This window comes from Pangasianodon hypophthalmus, chromosome 9 (genome assembly GCF_027358585.1).
Source record: "Pangasianodon hypophthalmus isolate fPanHyp1 chromosome 9, fPanHyp1.pri, whole genome shotgun sequence".
Classification (NCBI taxonomy): Eukaryota; Metazoa; Chordata; class Actinopteri; order Siluriformes; family Pangasiidae; genus Pangasianodon; species Pangasianodon hypophthalmus.
Genome location: NC_069718.1, coordinates 27,963,473 through 27,980,260, shown reverse-complemented (window position 1 = coordinate 27,980,260; position 16,788 = coordinate 27,963,473). Strand labels below are relative to the sequence as shown.

The 16,788-nt window shown below is 40.9% G+C and overlaps 1 protein-coding gene across 3 annotated transcripts in view; it reads left to right on the top strand.

The window, feature by feature from the left end:
* The first annotated feature begins 139 nt into the window (after window positions 1–139).
* LOC117597980 (NACHT, LRR and PYD domains-containing protein 4E-like) overlaps window positions 140–16,788 on the top strand; it is a 61,712-nt gene continuing 45,063 nt past the window's right edge. The window contains exons 1-3 of one of the 3 annotated variants that reach the window (XM_053236989.1): window positions 140–234; window positions 394–515; window positions 976–1,092. In XM_053236989.1, the coding sequence (XP_053092964.1) occupies window positions 463–515; window positions 976–1,092 (170 nt within the window). In that variant the 5' untranslated portion in view covers window positions 140–234; window positions 394–462. Of the gene's footprint in view, window positions 235–256; window positions 516–975; window positions 1,093–16,788 lie in introns of those variants that run through there. The other 2 variants (XM_053236992.1, XM_053236991.1) reach the window with 2 other exon arrangements.

Here is a 16,788-nt window from a genome sequence, read left to right as displayed (position 1 = left end):
CAGCACAACCCTGTATACTTATAAAAAATATATGTAATTTTTTAGTGATTTATTTTGAGCAGTCAGTACACCATTGGTAAACAAAGCAGCACCACGTCTCTGTGACAATGTGTGTGCGCAGGTGTGTGTGTATGTGTCACTGCCCTTTGCTCAGGTAGAGTGTCAGTGAAAATAAAACTCAGCAGCTCCATTTTGTGTTGGGGGAAAATAAACCATTTCAGGAGTAAAAACACAGTGAGTCTCTAAATCTAAAGCTATAATATATAAACACACTGAAGTGACACTAGATGCAGAAGAGTTTTGTGGGTTTGTACTGAAGGTTTAATGTACACAGGTTGTTTTAGGACTTGATACCGTGACTATTTCCTGTAAGTGAACTCTGTGCTGATACAGGGTTTGATTTAACACACCGATGTTGGAGTGAAGTAAACGTGTGTCCTGCTGTAATCTGGAGAAGGAGACATGACCTCCAACATGAGTGTGTCTGGAAAACAGGACTTAAAGAAAGACGAGAGGTGAGTTACTTTTCCATTCAGCAGCAATAAATACACACCGTCTCATGGGAACAGATCTGTATCTCTAAACACTCACTAGTTAACAGAGGAACTAAACTTTGCTTTAAGGTGTTTAATAGCAGTGAATATATCACTGATCTGATGTAAGAACAGTTTAGAGAAATCATTCACTGAGAGAAGAGTAAAAAGGACTGTGTAATGTGTAGCATAAGAGCAGCATAGCTTTGAGTCAGTGAACTCTACAGGTTTTAAGACCCAGCTGAGTCAGTTAGCTGTGATTGGGACTCCTGACATCAGAGTAATTCCTGAGGTATGAGGCGTGTCTCCTGTCTGAATAAGTGTGCAGACTGTAGCTGAATTAAAAAGATGGAATTCTTGGTGTTTAATGATGAACACATTGTTTAACAGTGCTGAGACAGCAGAGTATTAATTATTGCTGATATTTCTGTTGTAATTCTAGAATGATGGAGAGAAAGAGATCAGACTCACCAGAACCCAGCTGTGTGTCCATGAAGAGTGACCAGTCAATGGATCCTCCAATTAAGTTCAGAGACAGAGACAGTTCTACTGATGTGAGGTCAGTATAGTGAGGTGTTTTATGGCAGTGTTCCACCTGATCAAACTCACTCGTCTCATTATGAAGCCCTTCATGAGCTTTATCAGGTGTTGAAGCAGTAAAACACTAAACTGTGCAGTGCTGCAGCTCTCGGACTGGCAGTGAGGAAAACTGCTTTAAGAGTTCAGTTCAGCCTGCAGTCCCTGAGCTGGAGGGTCTGTGGTGCTACAGAAGAACATTTACACCTGGGAAATTAATGACTATATAACCATTTTATTTATTTATTCTTTCAAATATTTATGTCTAAATATGTCAGTGTCAGTTAGGAAATCCTGAAATCAGTGTATTGTGTTAACAGGATAGTGTTAAATATCTGCCTTTGTATTTATTAGTGTGCGTTGTGCAGCTATGAATACATATAGTCCAAATTACATTATGTGTTTTGTTTGTTCACAGACCACAAAAGAAGAAATCAAACATCAGCAGAAATCAGTTGGAGTCCATATTCAAGGTGTTTGTCTTTATTCTGTGTAACTTGTGTGTGAGTAGGTTGCAGGTTTTTCGATTTAAGATAATATACAGTTTATAATTTATGTAAATTTACAAATTACAGTTTTATTGATGTCCAGCAGGATTATGGGCAATCAGACAGAACGTCAGTTGTAACCGTGTTAATAGAAAGAGACTTTTCTTCTTTTCATAAAATAAAAGCGTCTCTCACAGTGTAACATTATAATATTTAGATCTGTTACTGTGACTTTCTAACCAGGAGCTGGAACACAAAGTCATCACTCTGATAAAGAATGAGCTGAAGAGGTTTAGGAAGCTCCGGAGTCCAGATTACCCAGCATGCACTGAGAGGGAGGTGGAGGATGAGGAGGATCTGCACAGTGTCAGAGAGGGAGCGCTGAAGATCACACTGCACGTCCTGAAGAACATGAACCACACAGATCTCGCTAACACACTGCACAACAGTAAGAGCTCTGAGTCATGACTTTATTCCATCAGGTTCACTTTAGAGAGAGGAAATTGTTTTAGATATTAACACTTTTAGTTTTAAGTTTGATTTTAGTATCATGTACATCTGGTGCTTTTCTGTTCTGTTCGTGGTCCAGCTTGTGGTTACTCTGTACAATGGTCCTGCTCCTTCAGTAATATTTAGTACATGAATCAGGAATGAACAGCAGCATTTGAAAGTATTTTACATTTTATATTGTGCTCAGTGATTTTTCACTAAAACATGTTATTACTTTGTTTATTAGAACTCACCTCTGTGTATCAGCCAAAGTTCAAATCCAACCTGAAAGAGAAGTTTAAAAGAATTAATGAAGGAATTTCACAGCATGGAAGCTCAGCACTTCTGAATGAGATCTACACAGAGCTCTACATCACAGAGGGTTGGAGTGGAGCCGTCAATAATGAACATGAGGTGAGACAGATTGAGACAGCGTCCAGGAGACCAGCAACACAGGAGACACCCATCAAATGTAATGACCTTTTTAAAGACAAGTCCGTCAGAACTGTGCTGACTAAAGGAGTTGCTGGAATTGGAAAAACAGTCTCTGTGCAGAAGTTCATTCTGGACTGGGCTGAAGGAAAAGCAAATCAGGACGTCTTCTTCATGTTTCCACTTCCCTTTAGAGAGCTGAATTTTATGAAGCAGAAAAATCTCAGTCTGATGAACCTTCTTCATCACTTTTTCCCAGAAATGAGAAAACTACAATTAATAGACTGCGACTCCTACAAAGTGGTGTTGATCTTTGATGGTCTGGATGAGTGTCGACTTCCTCTAAATTTCCAGAACAATGAGAGATTGTGTGATGTGACAGAGTCAGCCTCAGTGGATGTGCTGCTCACAAACCTTATCAAGGGGAATCTGCTTCCTTCTGCTCTCCTCTGGATAACCTCTCGACCAGGAGCAGCCAGTCAGATCCCTCCTGAGTGTGTAGACCAGGTAACAGAGGTACGAGGCTTCAGTGATCCTCAGAAAGAGGAGTACTTCAGGAAGAGGATCAGTGATCAGAGCCTGGCCAGTAAAATTATCAGACACATGAAGTCTTCAAGAAGCCTCTACATCATGTGCCACATCCCAGTCTTCTGCTGGATTTCAGCAACTGTTCTAGAGAGAATGTTGGTTGAAGCAGAGAGTGGAGAGATCCCCAAGACTCTGACTCAAATGTTCACACACTTCCTGATCTTTCAGATCAAACACAAGGACCAAAAGTACCATCAGAACTGTGACCCTGATCCTCAGCACACCAGAGAGAGTATCCTGGCACTGGGAAAACTGGCTTTCCAACAGCTGGAGAAAGGAAACCTGATCTTCTATGAGGAAGATCTGAAAGAGTGTGGCATTGATGTCAGAGAAGTGTCAGTGTACTCAGGAGTGTGTACCCAAATCTTCAGAGAGGAGTTTGGGCTTCACCTGGGGAAGGTGTTCAGCTTTGTACATCTGAGTGTTCAGGAGTTTCTGGCTGCTTTATATGCATTTCTCTCCTCCATCAGCAGAAATGTAACCAATCAACAAACCACTGATCTGTCTGATCTTCTCAGAAAGTCAAACATGTCTGATTTCCTCAGGAGTGCTGTGGACAAGACTTTACAGAGTGATAATGGACACCTGGACCTCTTCCTCCGCTTCCTAATGGGTCTCTCACTGGAGTCCAATCAGACTCTCTTACGAGGCTTAATGCCACAGACAGGAAGCAGCTCTCACAGCAAACAGGAAACAGTCAAGTACATCAAGGAGAAGATCAGGAAGAATCCATCTCCAGAGAAATCCATCAATCTGTTTCACTGTCTGAATGAACTGAATGATCATTCTCTAGTGCAGGAAGTACAAACTTACCTGAACAGAGGAGGTTACAGGTGTCTCACTGGAACCAGACTCTCTCCTGCTCAGTGGTCAGCTCTGGTGTTTGTGTTACTGAACTCAGAACAGGAGCTGGATGAGTTTAATTTGAGGAAATATGACCCTTCAGAGGAAGGTCTTCTGAGGCTGGTGCCAGTGGTCAAAGTCTCCACAAAAGCTGTGTGAGTATTTTTATTTATAAACGTATTACTGCATGGTTTGTTATTTTAATGTAACACTGAACTGCACTGTTTCGATTAATGCTTGTTAATTGTTACTCTAATTATCGCCAAATAAACATGTTTTACACTAACACGTTATGTCTAAACTGATGGCTGGGCGATATGGACAAAATCTTATGATATGGTTAATATCTATCAAAATCTTACAATATGGTTCGTATCTATCTTTTTATATATATATAATGTAGTACATATATAAACAATATATTTTGTTTTTTGTAAAATTAATGAAAAACTAACTAACTGCACTAAACACCAGTGCAAGGCACTTTTTCTTTTCTCTTTTTTTTTGAAAGTGACATTGAACAGAGCTATCACAAATGAGAAAATGAAAAACATAATATAAATACAAACTATAAAAAGTAAATAAAACTTTTTTTAAACACTCCACCTTTATGTTCCTTTTAGGTACAAGTTCCTCATCCTTTGTTCTGTGTAACACAGTGTTGTGGGGAGTTTCACTCTGTCATGCTCCTCCATGCTTGTTTTTTTTTTCCACCCAATTTCTCCCTAATTTATTCATGGCTCATTCCCACCGTCCAGTTCAGTCTCCCCTATAATATGACCCTGTCCTCTACTAACTTCCGACACAAGTGATACCAACCGCATCTTTACAACCTGCTCATTCAACATAACACACTTGGAGGAAAGCGGTATCTGCCCACTTCTGTATGAATGAGCTCACAGACGTCCATGATCAGTTAGTGTCACTGTGATTGATAGGGGAGAGAGAGTATGCCACCCCTCCCTCCCTGAGAGCATGGACTCACTTGCTCACTTGGACTCCTGGCCACTGATGGCCGTGGCATCGTCGGGATTTGAACTCATGATTTCTGGAAAATAGGATGAATGCTTTTCTGTTGCACCACTCAGTAGCCTTTTTTTTTTTTTTTTTTTTTTTTTTTACTAGCACACTGCTAGTTGCTCCTAGCTCCATCATTAGTGAGGTAAATCAGCTGTCAAAAAGTGGCTTTTTGACATTGGTGATAAAGAGGATATAGGAAAATATCTATCAATAGACATTATTCATTATTCTATTTTCTCATCCTACGATATGTATCACCATATTGCACAGTCCTATTGAGAGAGAATATGGATGCTTTCACACCAACCTATTTGGTTTGCACTGATCAAACTTTTTCTCTTTAGTTTGGATCTGTTCAGAAGTATGTGAACACTCCACCTGTTCTCCAGTCCACACCAAACACCTGATCCAGTGTCTCTGTAAAATCAGAGGTCTCAAGATACAAATTTTTAACTGTACGAGCACAGAGAACAAAACATACCAACTGTATGTCTTTACCGTCTCTGTGCAAATCACCATATAAATCACTGTAAAGTATGACTAGTATTGGCTTTTTATTAACTGGTAGTGTACAGTGTATTCACTGACACTTAGAACAATGCACACCAACTCTGTGAAATTCAACATATAACTTTGTGTTATTGCTGAAAAATCTGCAACACTTCTCACATTAGAACTCAATACATTTATTTCTAGATTGTGGAGATCAGTAATCATCACTGCATGCATTTTCCTTCAAAAACATTTTCTGGAATATTTTTGCTCCCATAGAACAATAGAAACAGGTCTATAAAATGGTACCGGCTCCATGAGGACAGATAACATCAGAGAAATTGCCTTATTGACCTCACTGTAAAGTACGACTAGTATTGGCATGTTATTAACTGTTAGTGTACAGTTCTCTAATTCTTTATTTTCTGTAATAAAATGCGCTATATCTGCAGTGTTGTTTGTAGAAACCTGAACATAGATCAGAGTTCTGAGATATCATTTCATCATCATTTCATTATCATTTCATCATTTCTCTTCCAGTTTGTATGGGTGTAATCTGACAGAGGAAAGCTGTAGAGTTCTGTCCTCAGTTCTCAGCTCAAACTCCTCCAGTCTGAGAGAACTGGATCTGTGTCACAATAAACTGCAGGATTCAGGAGTGAAGCTGCTCTCTGCTGGACTGGAGGATCCACACTGCACACTGGAGATACTGAGGTACACACACACACACACACACACAGATTAGATTATCACTTTATCACCAAATTTTACATACAGAAATGATTGTGTTTTTATGTAGCTGTAAATTTTAGAATATGATTTAAATATTTTTAAGAAACTGAAATGTGTTCATGAGAATAAGATTTACTTTTTAGATTAATTCTATATTAATAAGAAATAAAAGCTGTATTTATGAACTGTAATTATAGCTGTTTAGATCTTGTGTCTCTGCTAGAGGTGTAACACAATGCTATTATCTGTATCTGTTTAGTGCTCAAATTATTTGTAACCCTATCACTTTGCCCTGAGAAACATTGAAAAAATCAGGGCTGCTGCAAAAACAAAACATGTTATTCACAAATTACAAAACCTTTCTTTCTTTCTTTCTTTCTTTATTTATTTATGTAACTTTTATTCAAATCCTGAATCAGACATCCTGTGGAACGTTCTGGAAAGCTTTCTATATCTTCTATCTAATGTGACTGAGTAAAAAAGCTAACTATGTTTCAGAACAACGTCTTTCCCAAATCAAGAAACTGTTATTTACCATTTACATTTATGGCATTTGGCAGACACCCTTAACCAGAGCGACTTACAAAAGTGCTTTGAAGTCTCTGTCAATAAATACATTCTGATACTGGTTTGCTAGATCATAAACTAAGAATACCATCAGTCCAAAAAACTCTGTTGGGGAGGTAGTATAGTAACAAGTGCTCAGACACTACAACGTTTTTTTTATAATAAGTGCTAATTTAATTACTTTAGGAAGAGGTACGTCTTTAGATGTCGTTTGAAGACTGCCGGTGACTCAGCTGTTCAGACATCTAGGGGAAGTTCATTCCACCACCTAGGTGCCAGAACAGAGATGAGTCTCGATGCATGCCTCCTTGTACCTGAGAGATGGTGGGACCAGTTGAGCAGTGCTAGAAGATCGGAGGGAGTGTGGTGTCATGCGGGATGTGATATGTGCTTTAAGATAAGTGGGTGCTGGTCCAAACTATGTAGGCAAGCATCAGTGTTTTAAATCTGATGCGGGCAGCTACAGGAAGCCAATGCAGGGAGTGTAGCAATGGGGTGGTGTGGGAGAACTTAGGAAGGTTGAAAACCAGTCATTCAGCTGCATTTTGGATCAGTTGCAGAGGACAAATGGCACTCAGAGGCAGACCTGCCAGGAGTGAGTTGCGGCAGTCCAGTCTTGAAATGACAAGGGACTGAACTAGCACCTGTGTGGCCTGTGTGGAAAGAAATGGACGAACCCTTCTGATGTTACAAAGGAGAAATTAGCTTGAGCGTGTCAGATTAGCAATGTGAGAGGAAAAGGACAGTTGATTGTCCATGATCACCCCAAGGTTGCGTGCAGTAACTGAAGACGAGATCAGAGAGTTTTCCTGGGAGATCGCAAGATCCTGACATGGGGGTGAATCCCCTGGGAGGAACAGCAGTTCAGTCTTGCTGCTATTAAGTTTCAGTTGATGAGCTTTCATCCATGATGAGATGTCTGCCAGACATGCTGATATCCGAGCAGAAACATGAGTGTCTAAGGGAGGGAAGGAGAGGATGAGTTGAGTGTCATCCGCATAGCAGTGGTATGAAAACCCATGTGAGGATATGACTTCACCAAGAGATCGAGTATAGGGGGAGAACAGAAGTGGAGAGTCTGCAGGGAGCAGATGTATCCATGTCACCTAATATGACCGACCTTCTAAGTAGGAAGCAAACCTTTGCCATGCTGCACCACGAATTCCTAGACTCATCAGGGTGGACAAGAGAGTCGTGTGGTTCACTGTGTCAAATGCTGCTTAAAGGTCAAGGAGGATGAGGACTGAAGACAGTTTGGCTGATCTAGCAGCATGTAACTTCTCAGTGACGGCCAAAAGGGCAGTCTCTGTGGAATGTGCCACTTTGAAGCCAGACTGGTTAGGATCTTGGAGGTTGTTCTGTGAGAGACAGTCGATTGTAGACAGTTTGTTCAAGGGCTTTAGAAAGAAAAGAGAGAAGTGATACTCGTCAGTAGTTGCTGATGCCAGAGGGATCCAGAGTGGGTTTCTTCAGGATGAGAATAACCCTTGCTCTCTTGAATGAGGTTGGTACACGACCAGATGTTATGGAGCCATTGATGATAGTGGTGATGAAGGGGATTTACCGTTGACAACAACAGCCAACTAATAATGTTTGATCAGATTTACTTTAGCGTTTGTGTTTGTTTCTGATCTTTCTGGAATGTAACATTCACTGGACACGCTATCAGAATCTGTTATAAAGCTGAACATGGCACACATGTCAGGACAGATAACATCAGAGAAATTGGCTTATTGACCTCAATTAAATTTTATTTTTTTATATAGCACTTTTATCAATGGACATTGTCACAAAGCAGCTTTACAGAAATGAATAGATTCAAATTAAATTAAACCAAAATAAATTGTACATATGTGAATTTATTCCTAATGAGCAAGCCAGAGGCGACTTTGGCAAGGAAAAACTCCCTGAGACGATATGAGGAAGAAACCTTGAGAGGAACCAGACTCAAAAGGGAACCCATCCTCATCTGGGTGACAATAATACAGTTGTGCAACCAGTAAATTCATCACGGTTTTGAAAAGAAGTCCGGTTTGTTAAACCTATCCACTGTCCCCTGATGGAGTCCTGGGTACAAAGCTGCCATGGCAACTGCAGCCCTAAAGCCACCACAGCAATTGCAATCCCAAGCCATCACAGTACAACTCCCCATATGAGATCCCCAAGCCATTTCCACGGCCCCAAAGTGGAACCATCCCCAGCAATCCCAATGATCTAAGGCCATCCATGTGGGGGCACCACCAGCAGCAGTGAGCGATCTCAACCAATGAGAACTCCAACCAGAAGTAGGGCATCAGGATGGATCAGGCATGTCCGGAGAGCAGAAGGGGTCAGGATCACTTCCATCTCAGGAGTAGCATGTGTAGCTCAATAGTGAGAGAGAGAGAGCGAGCATATGTGGAAGAGATATGTGTAAGCTTTTGTCCCGAATTGGTTAAGGACAGTGTACTTTGTGTGCAGAGTGAAAGCAGGAAATCCGGCAAAACTAGCTATGACAGCATAACTAAAAGGGAGAGCCAGAAGGTAACACAGACATGAGGGCACCCTGGGACATAAAGCTCCAGCCACTCCACTGTCAACAAACCTGAGTGAATGCGTGTGGGGGGGGGGGTTTGGGTGCGACAGCATCCAAACATCCCAGTTCACCACAACATTCAATGCCCGTGAACCCTCCAGATCTGCTCCTTTACCTAAGAAAAAACTATTCACAAAAGGCTTAACTAAACAAATATGTTTTCAGCCTAGACTTAAACACTGAGATTGTATCTGAGCCCCGAACACTAATAGGAAGGCTGTGCCATAACTGTGGGGCTTTGTAAGAAAGTTCTACCCCCAGCTGTAGCTCGCACTATTCGAGGTACCAACAAATAGCCTGCACCTTTTGATCAAAGATTCAATTCAATTCAATTCAATTCAATTTTATTTGTATAGCGCTTTTAACAATGGACATTGTCACAAAGCAGCTTTACAGAAATAAATGGATTCACAAAAATATATTGTAAATATTTAAATTTATCACTGTGAATTTATCCCTAATGAGCAAGCCAGTGGCGACGGTGGCAAGGAAAAACTCCCCGAGATGATATGAGGAAGAAACCTTGAGAGGAACCAGGCTCAAAAGGGAACCCATCCTCATCTGGGTGCAACGGATAGTGCAATTATAAATAAATCCCTTCTATTGTGTACTATATGGACAAATAGTGCAATTGTGCAACCAATAAATTCATCGCAGTATTTGCAAGAGGTCCGGCTGGTTAAAATCTATCCACTGTCCACTGATGGAGTCCTGAGTACGAAGCTGCTCGTGGCAACTGCAGCCCCAAAGCCACTACAGCAATCGCAGTCCCAAGCCATTACAGTACAGCTCCCCATATGTGATCCCCAAGCCATCTCCACAGCCCCCAGGTGGCACCATCCCCAGCAATCCAAACAGTTCTTCAGGCAGTCCATATGGGGCCACCCCCAGCAGCAGCGAGCGAACTCAACCGATGAGAACTCCAACCAGAAGTAGGGCATCAGGATGGGTCAGGCAGCGAGGAGGAGCAGAAGGGGTCAGGATCACTGGCATCATTGGCATCTCAGAAGTAGCATGTGTAGCTCGACAGAGAGTGAGGGAGAGAGAGAGATGGAGAGAAAGGAAGAGATTGTTAGGTGAGCTTTTGTCCTCTAATGGTTAAGCACGATGTACTTTGCATGCAGAGTGCAAGCAGGGACTCCGGCAAGACTAGCTATGACAGCATAACTGAAAGGGAGAGCCAGAAGCTAACACAGACATGAGGGCACCCTGGGACATAAGGCAGCCAGCCACTCCACCGTCGACAAACCTGAGTGAACGTGTGAGAGTGGGGGGGCGACAGCATCCAAACATCCCATTTCACCACAACACTCTATGCCTGTGAAACCCTCCAGACCTGCCCCTGTACCTAAGAAAACTATTCACAAAAGGCTTGACTAAACAAATATGTTTTCAGCCTAGACTTAAACACTGAGACTGTGTCTGAGCCCCGAACACTAAGTGGAAGGCTGTTCCATAACTGTGGGGCTTTGTATGAGAAAGCTCTACCCCCAGCTGTAGCCCGCATTATTCGAGGTACCAACAAATAGCCTGCATCTTTTGATCTGAGTAGGCGTGACGGATCATAAAAGACCAAAAGTTCGCTCAGGTACTGTGGCGCGAGACCATTTAGTGCTTTATAGGTCAATAGTAGTATTTTATAATCAATACGAAATTTGATTGGGAGCCAATGCAGTGTGGATAAGATAGGGGTGATGTGGTCATATCTTCTGGTTCTAGTAAGGACTCTCGCTGCTGCATTCTGGACTAACTGGAGCTTGTTTATGCATCTACTGGAACATCCAGACAGTAAGGCATTACAATAATCCAATCTAGAGGTAACAAAAGCATGAACTAATTTTTCTGCATCGTGTAGCGACAATATATTTCTTATTTTAGCAATATTTCTGAGATGAAAGAAAGCAATCCTAGTTATATTATCTACATGAGCTTCAAAAGAAAGACTAGAGTCGATAATCACACCAAGGTCTTTTACTGCTGCACATGATGAAACGGAAAGGTCATCCAGAGTTATTATGTAATCAGAAAGCTTACTTCTAGCTGCATGTGGTCCTAGTACAAGTACTTCTGTCTTGTCAGAATTAAGTAAGAGAAAGTTAATAAGCATCCAGTTTCTAATGTCTTTTACACATTCCTCAACTTTATTAAGCTGGTGTCTGTCATCTGGCTTTGCTGAAACATACAACTGTGTGTCATCAGCGTAACAGTGGAAGCTAATACCATGCTTACGAATAATTTTGCCCAGAGGTAGCATATATAAAGAAAAGAGCAGTGGGCCTAAAACAGAGCCTTGCGGAACACCAAACTTTACCTTAGCATGAGAAGAGAAGTCACCATTTACGTTTACAAACTGATAACGATCAGTCAAATAAGACCTGAGCCAGGAAAGGGCTGTTCCCTTAATGCCTACTACATTTTCTAGTCTATTGAGGAGAATAGCATGATCAATGGTATCAAAAGCTGCACTAAGGTCAAGCAGCACCAGCAAGGAGACACAACCCTGATCAGAGGCCAGTAGTAAGTCATTTACAACTTTTACCAGTGCTGTCTCTGTGCTATGATGAGGCCTAAATCCTGACTGATACATTTCATGAATGTTATTCCTATGTAAGTATGAGCATAGCTGCTGTGCTACAACCTTTTCAAGGACCTTGGAAATAAAGGGGAGGTTTGATATTGGCCTGTAGTTGGACAGTTGACAGGGATTGAGGTCAGGTTTTTTAATCAGGGGCTTGATAACTGCTAATTTAAAAGATTTAGGTACATAGCCAATGCTAAGGGAAGAATTGATTATCTTTAAAAGAGGTTTGATTGTTTCAGGAATTATCTGTTTGAGGAAACAAGTAGGTAAAGGATCTAGCATACAGGTTGATGATTTTGATGATGAAATTAGTGAAATTAGTTCAGTCTCTTCAAGGGGACTAAAGCGTTGTAGTTGTTTATCTAATATTATCATATTATCATCTACAGGGTTAGTTATAGAACTGTCCGGTTTTAAATTAATAGTCTGAATTTCTAGCCTGATATTTTCAATTTTACCATTGAAAAAATTCATGAAGTCATCGCTGCTATATAATGATTGTGTGCGTGTTTCTATTGTGGTCTTATTCCTAGTTAATTTTGCTACAGTATTAAATAAGAATCTAGGATTATTTCTGTTATCTTCAATTAGGGTGGAGAGATACATTGATCTAGCAGCACTAAGAGCTTTCTTATAGCTCAATAGGCTCTCCTTCCATGCTATTTGAAATACTACCAAGTTAGTTTGACGCCATTTACGTTCTAGTTTTCGAGTGGTCTGTTTTAAAGTTCGTGTGTGATCGCTATACCAGGGTGCTAGCTTTTTCTCCCTAATTATTTTTCTTTTAAGTGGAGCTACCTTATCTAGCGAGTTGCAGAACGTTGATTCTAAACATTCAGTTGCCTGGTCAAGTTGTTCGGGATCAGACGGTGATCCAATCATGGTTGATAAATCTGGGAGATTACTGATAAAACTTTGTGCAGTTGTTGACGTGAACGTACGTTTGACATGGTGACGTGGCAAGGTGCATATACTATGATTAATACACATTTTAAATGAGATGAGGTAATGATCTGAGATAGCTTCAGACTGTGGACATGAGACTATATTTTCTATATTTAATCCGAATGTTAGTATTAAATCAAGAGTGTGACCACCACTATGGGTGGGTCCTATTACATTCTGATTAACCCCTACAGAATCTAGAATGGACACAACTGCTGTTCTCAGAGGGTCATCTGGATTATCAAAATGAATATTAAAGTCTCCAACAATTAATGCCTTGTCTAAAGAAACAACCAGGTTAGAGATGAAATCCGCAAATTCACACAGGAATTCAGAATATGGCCCTGGGGGTCTGTAAATAATAATTACTGGAATCACCTGGGTAGACTTATTTTTAGTGGCTACGTATGTTATGTTAGAATAAAGAACTTCAAATGCGTTGAATTTATGACTAGGTTTTTGTGTGACGGCTAGATTATCATTATAAATGACTGCGACGCCTCCTCCTTTGCCAGTTAGACGGGGCTGATGTATGTAACTGTACCCGGGAGGACTAGCTTCATTTAATGCTACAAACTCGTTTGGTTTAATCCACGTTTCTGTTAAACACAGTACATCAAACTCCTGATCAGTAATGGTTTCATTAACAATAAGCGCTTTAGACGTAAGAGATCTAATATTCAACAGTCCTAGCTTCAGATCAACGGTGCTGGCTATGCATTCGGTATGGTTTAATTTTATGTTAATTAGATTACTAAAACAAACTGTCTGAGTATGTCTATAATTTTGTTTAGCTCGGGGAACAGACACAGTCTCAATACGGTGGAACCTAAGTGACGACTCAGTGCAGCTAGCAGACGGTCGGTTTAGCCTGCTTGTCTGCTCCCTGGCCTTGGCCCTGGATTGTCACCGATTAACTAGGCCTGTTCTGAGACTATGTGCTATGCTGCAAGAAATGAGAGCAGCACCTTCCCGAGTGGGATGGACACCGTCCCGCCCTAACAGGCCAGCCTTGCCCTCAAAGTTAGTCCAATTATCTATAAAGCCCACATTGTTTTCGGAGCACCACCTGGACATCCAGCAGTTCAGCGACCATAACCTGCTGTAAGCTACATCGCCATGCCGCATTGGGATGGGGCCAGAGCATACTACAGCATCGGACATCGCCTTCGCTAATTTACACACCTCTACCAAGTTAATCTTAGTAACCTCAGACTGATGAAGGCGTATATCATTAGCTCCTACATGAATAACTATCTTTGAGAACCTGTGCTTGCCTAAGACCCTAAGATTACCTGCTATGTCCGGCGCCCTGGCTCCCGGTATACACCTAACTAAAGCTGCTGGTGCCCCTAAAGGCCTAGCTAATTTCACGTGCCGCAAGATAGAGTCACCTATAACCAGAGCTCTTTCAGGTTTCTCAGCGGGTGCTTCACTGAGGAGAGCAAACCTGTTGGACACGTGAAGCGGAGAGGAGTGGTGCTCCTGTGGGCGAGCCTTAGCGTTAGCTTTGGCTTTGCGATTATGCCGCCGAGTCGTCACCCATTCGCCCCGCTGTGAGGGCTCTAATGCCGGAGTTGGGGGATTACTAACTCCGCCTAAGGCATCCAGACTTTCCCCTACAGAAACTACGCTGCTCTCACTCTCACTAACCCTCTCTAGAGACTGGATGCGCACCTCTAATGCAGCAATCTTCTCCGTCAGAGAGCTAACTAACATGCATTTATCACAAATAAAGTTAATACTAACGACGGAGGAAGAGTGACTAAACATCCTGCACTCAACACACTGAACAAGCTGAATGTTAGACATGTTGTTTAACGCACCTTAGTCGAAGATTTGTTGATATTATTGTAGACGGCGTGGATCCGGTGTGAATGGCCTCCGCTCGCTGTCTTGACAAAATACAAAAGCGCACTTCGAGAGAAAAAAAAATGAAAATACGGTAGAAGAGAACGTGAAAAATACAACAGATGAAAACGATAGCGCGATATTATTGATTTAAAAAAAGAAAGAAACAGTATAGTTAAGACGCCGATGCAGGCAAGAAACTCCCGGCAAAACAATTCGAAAACAGGAAGTGACGCGATATCACACACAGAGAAGTAGAACCTCAGATGGGGTGGAGGATCATAAAAGACCAAAAATTTGCTCAGGTACTGGGGCGCGAAACCATTCAGTGCTTTAAAGGGAAATAGTAGTAGTTTATAATCAATACAAGATTTGATTGGGAGCCAATGCAGTGTGGTTAAGATAGGGGTGATGTGGTCATATCTTCTGGTGCTAGTAAGGACTCTCACTGCTGAAGTCTGGACTAACTGGAGCTTGTTTATGCATCTACTGGAACATCCAGACAGCAAGGCATTACAATAATCCAACCTAGAGGTAACAAAAGCATGAACAAATTTTTTTGCATCTTGTAGTGACATTATATTTCTTATCTTAGCAATATTTCTGAGATGAAAGTAATATTATCTGCATGAGCTTCAAATGAAAGACTGGAATCAATAATCACACCAAGGTCTTTTACTGCTGCACATGATGAAACAGAAAGACCATCCAGAGTTATGTAATCAGAAAGCTTACTGCATGTGGTTCTAGTACAAGTACTTCTGTCTTGTCAAAATTAAGTGAGAAAAAGGTAATAAGCATCCAGCGTCATAACAGTGGAAGCTAATACATTGTTTACCAATAATTTTTCCCAGAGGTAGCATATATAAAGAAAAGAGCAGTGGGCCTAAAACAGAGCCTTGCAGAACACCAAACTCTACCTTACTAAGCGTAGAGAAGTCACCATTTACATCTCCAAACTGATAATGATCAGTCAAATAAGACCTGAGCCAGGAGGGGGCCATTTCCTTAACTCCTACAACATTTTCTAGTCTATCGAGGAGAATAGCATGATTAATGGTATCAAAAGCTGCACTAAGGTCAAGCAACACAAGCAAGGAGACACAACCCTGATCAGAGGCCAGTAGTAGGTCATTTATCACTTTAACCAGTGCTGTCTCTGTGCTATGATGAGGCCTAAATCCTGAAAGATACATTTTGTGAATGTTATTCCTATGTAAGTAAGAGCATAGCTGCTGTGCTACAAACCTTTATAGGATCTTGGAGATAAAGGGGAGGTTTGATATTTGCCTATAATTAAACAGCTGACAGGGGTCGATGTTAGGTTTTTTAATCAGGGGTTTGATAACCTCTAGTTAAAAGATTTAGGTACATAGCCATTGCTAAGGGAAGAATTGATTACCTTTAGAAGAGGTTTGATTGTTTCAGGAATTATCTGTTGGAAGAAACATGTAGGTAAGGGACCTAGTACACAGATTGATGATTTTGATGATGAAATTAGTGAAATTAGTTCAGCCTCTTGAAGGGGAGTAAAACATTCTAATCGTTGACCTGATATCATTATTTTATTATCTATAGGGTTAGTTATGAAACTGTCTGGTTTTAAATTAATAGTCTGAATTTTTTGCCTGATATTTTAAGTTTTATCATTGAAAAAAATCATGCTATACTGCTATATAATGATTGTGTGCATGTTTCTATAATGGTCTTATCTCTAGTCAATTTTGCTACAGTATTAAGTAATAATCTAAGATTATTTTTGTTATCTTCAATTAGGGTGGAGAGATACAATGATCTTAGAGCTTTTCTATAGCTCAGAAGGCTCTCCTTCCATGCTATTTGAAATACTACCAATTTAGTTGGATGCCACTTACGTTCTAATTTTCGAGTGGTCTGTTTTAAGGTGTGTGTGTGATCGTTATACCAGGGTGTTAGCTTTTTCTCTCTAAACTGACCTCACTGTAAAGTATGACTAGTATTGTCATGATATTAACTGGTAGTGTACAGTTCTATAATTCTTTATTTTCTGTAATAAAATGCACTATATCTGCAGTGTTGGTTGTAGAAACTTGAACA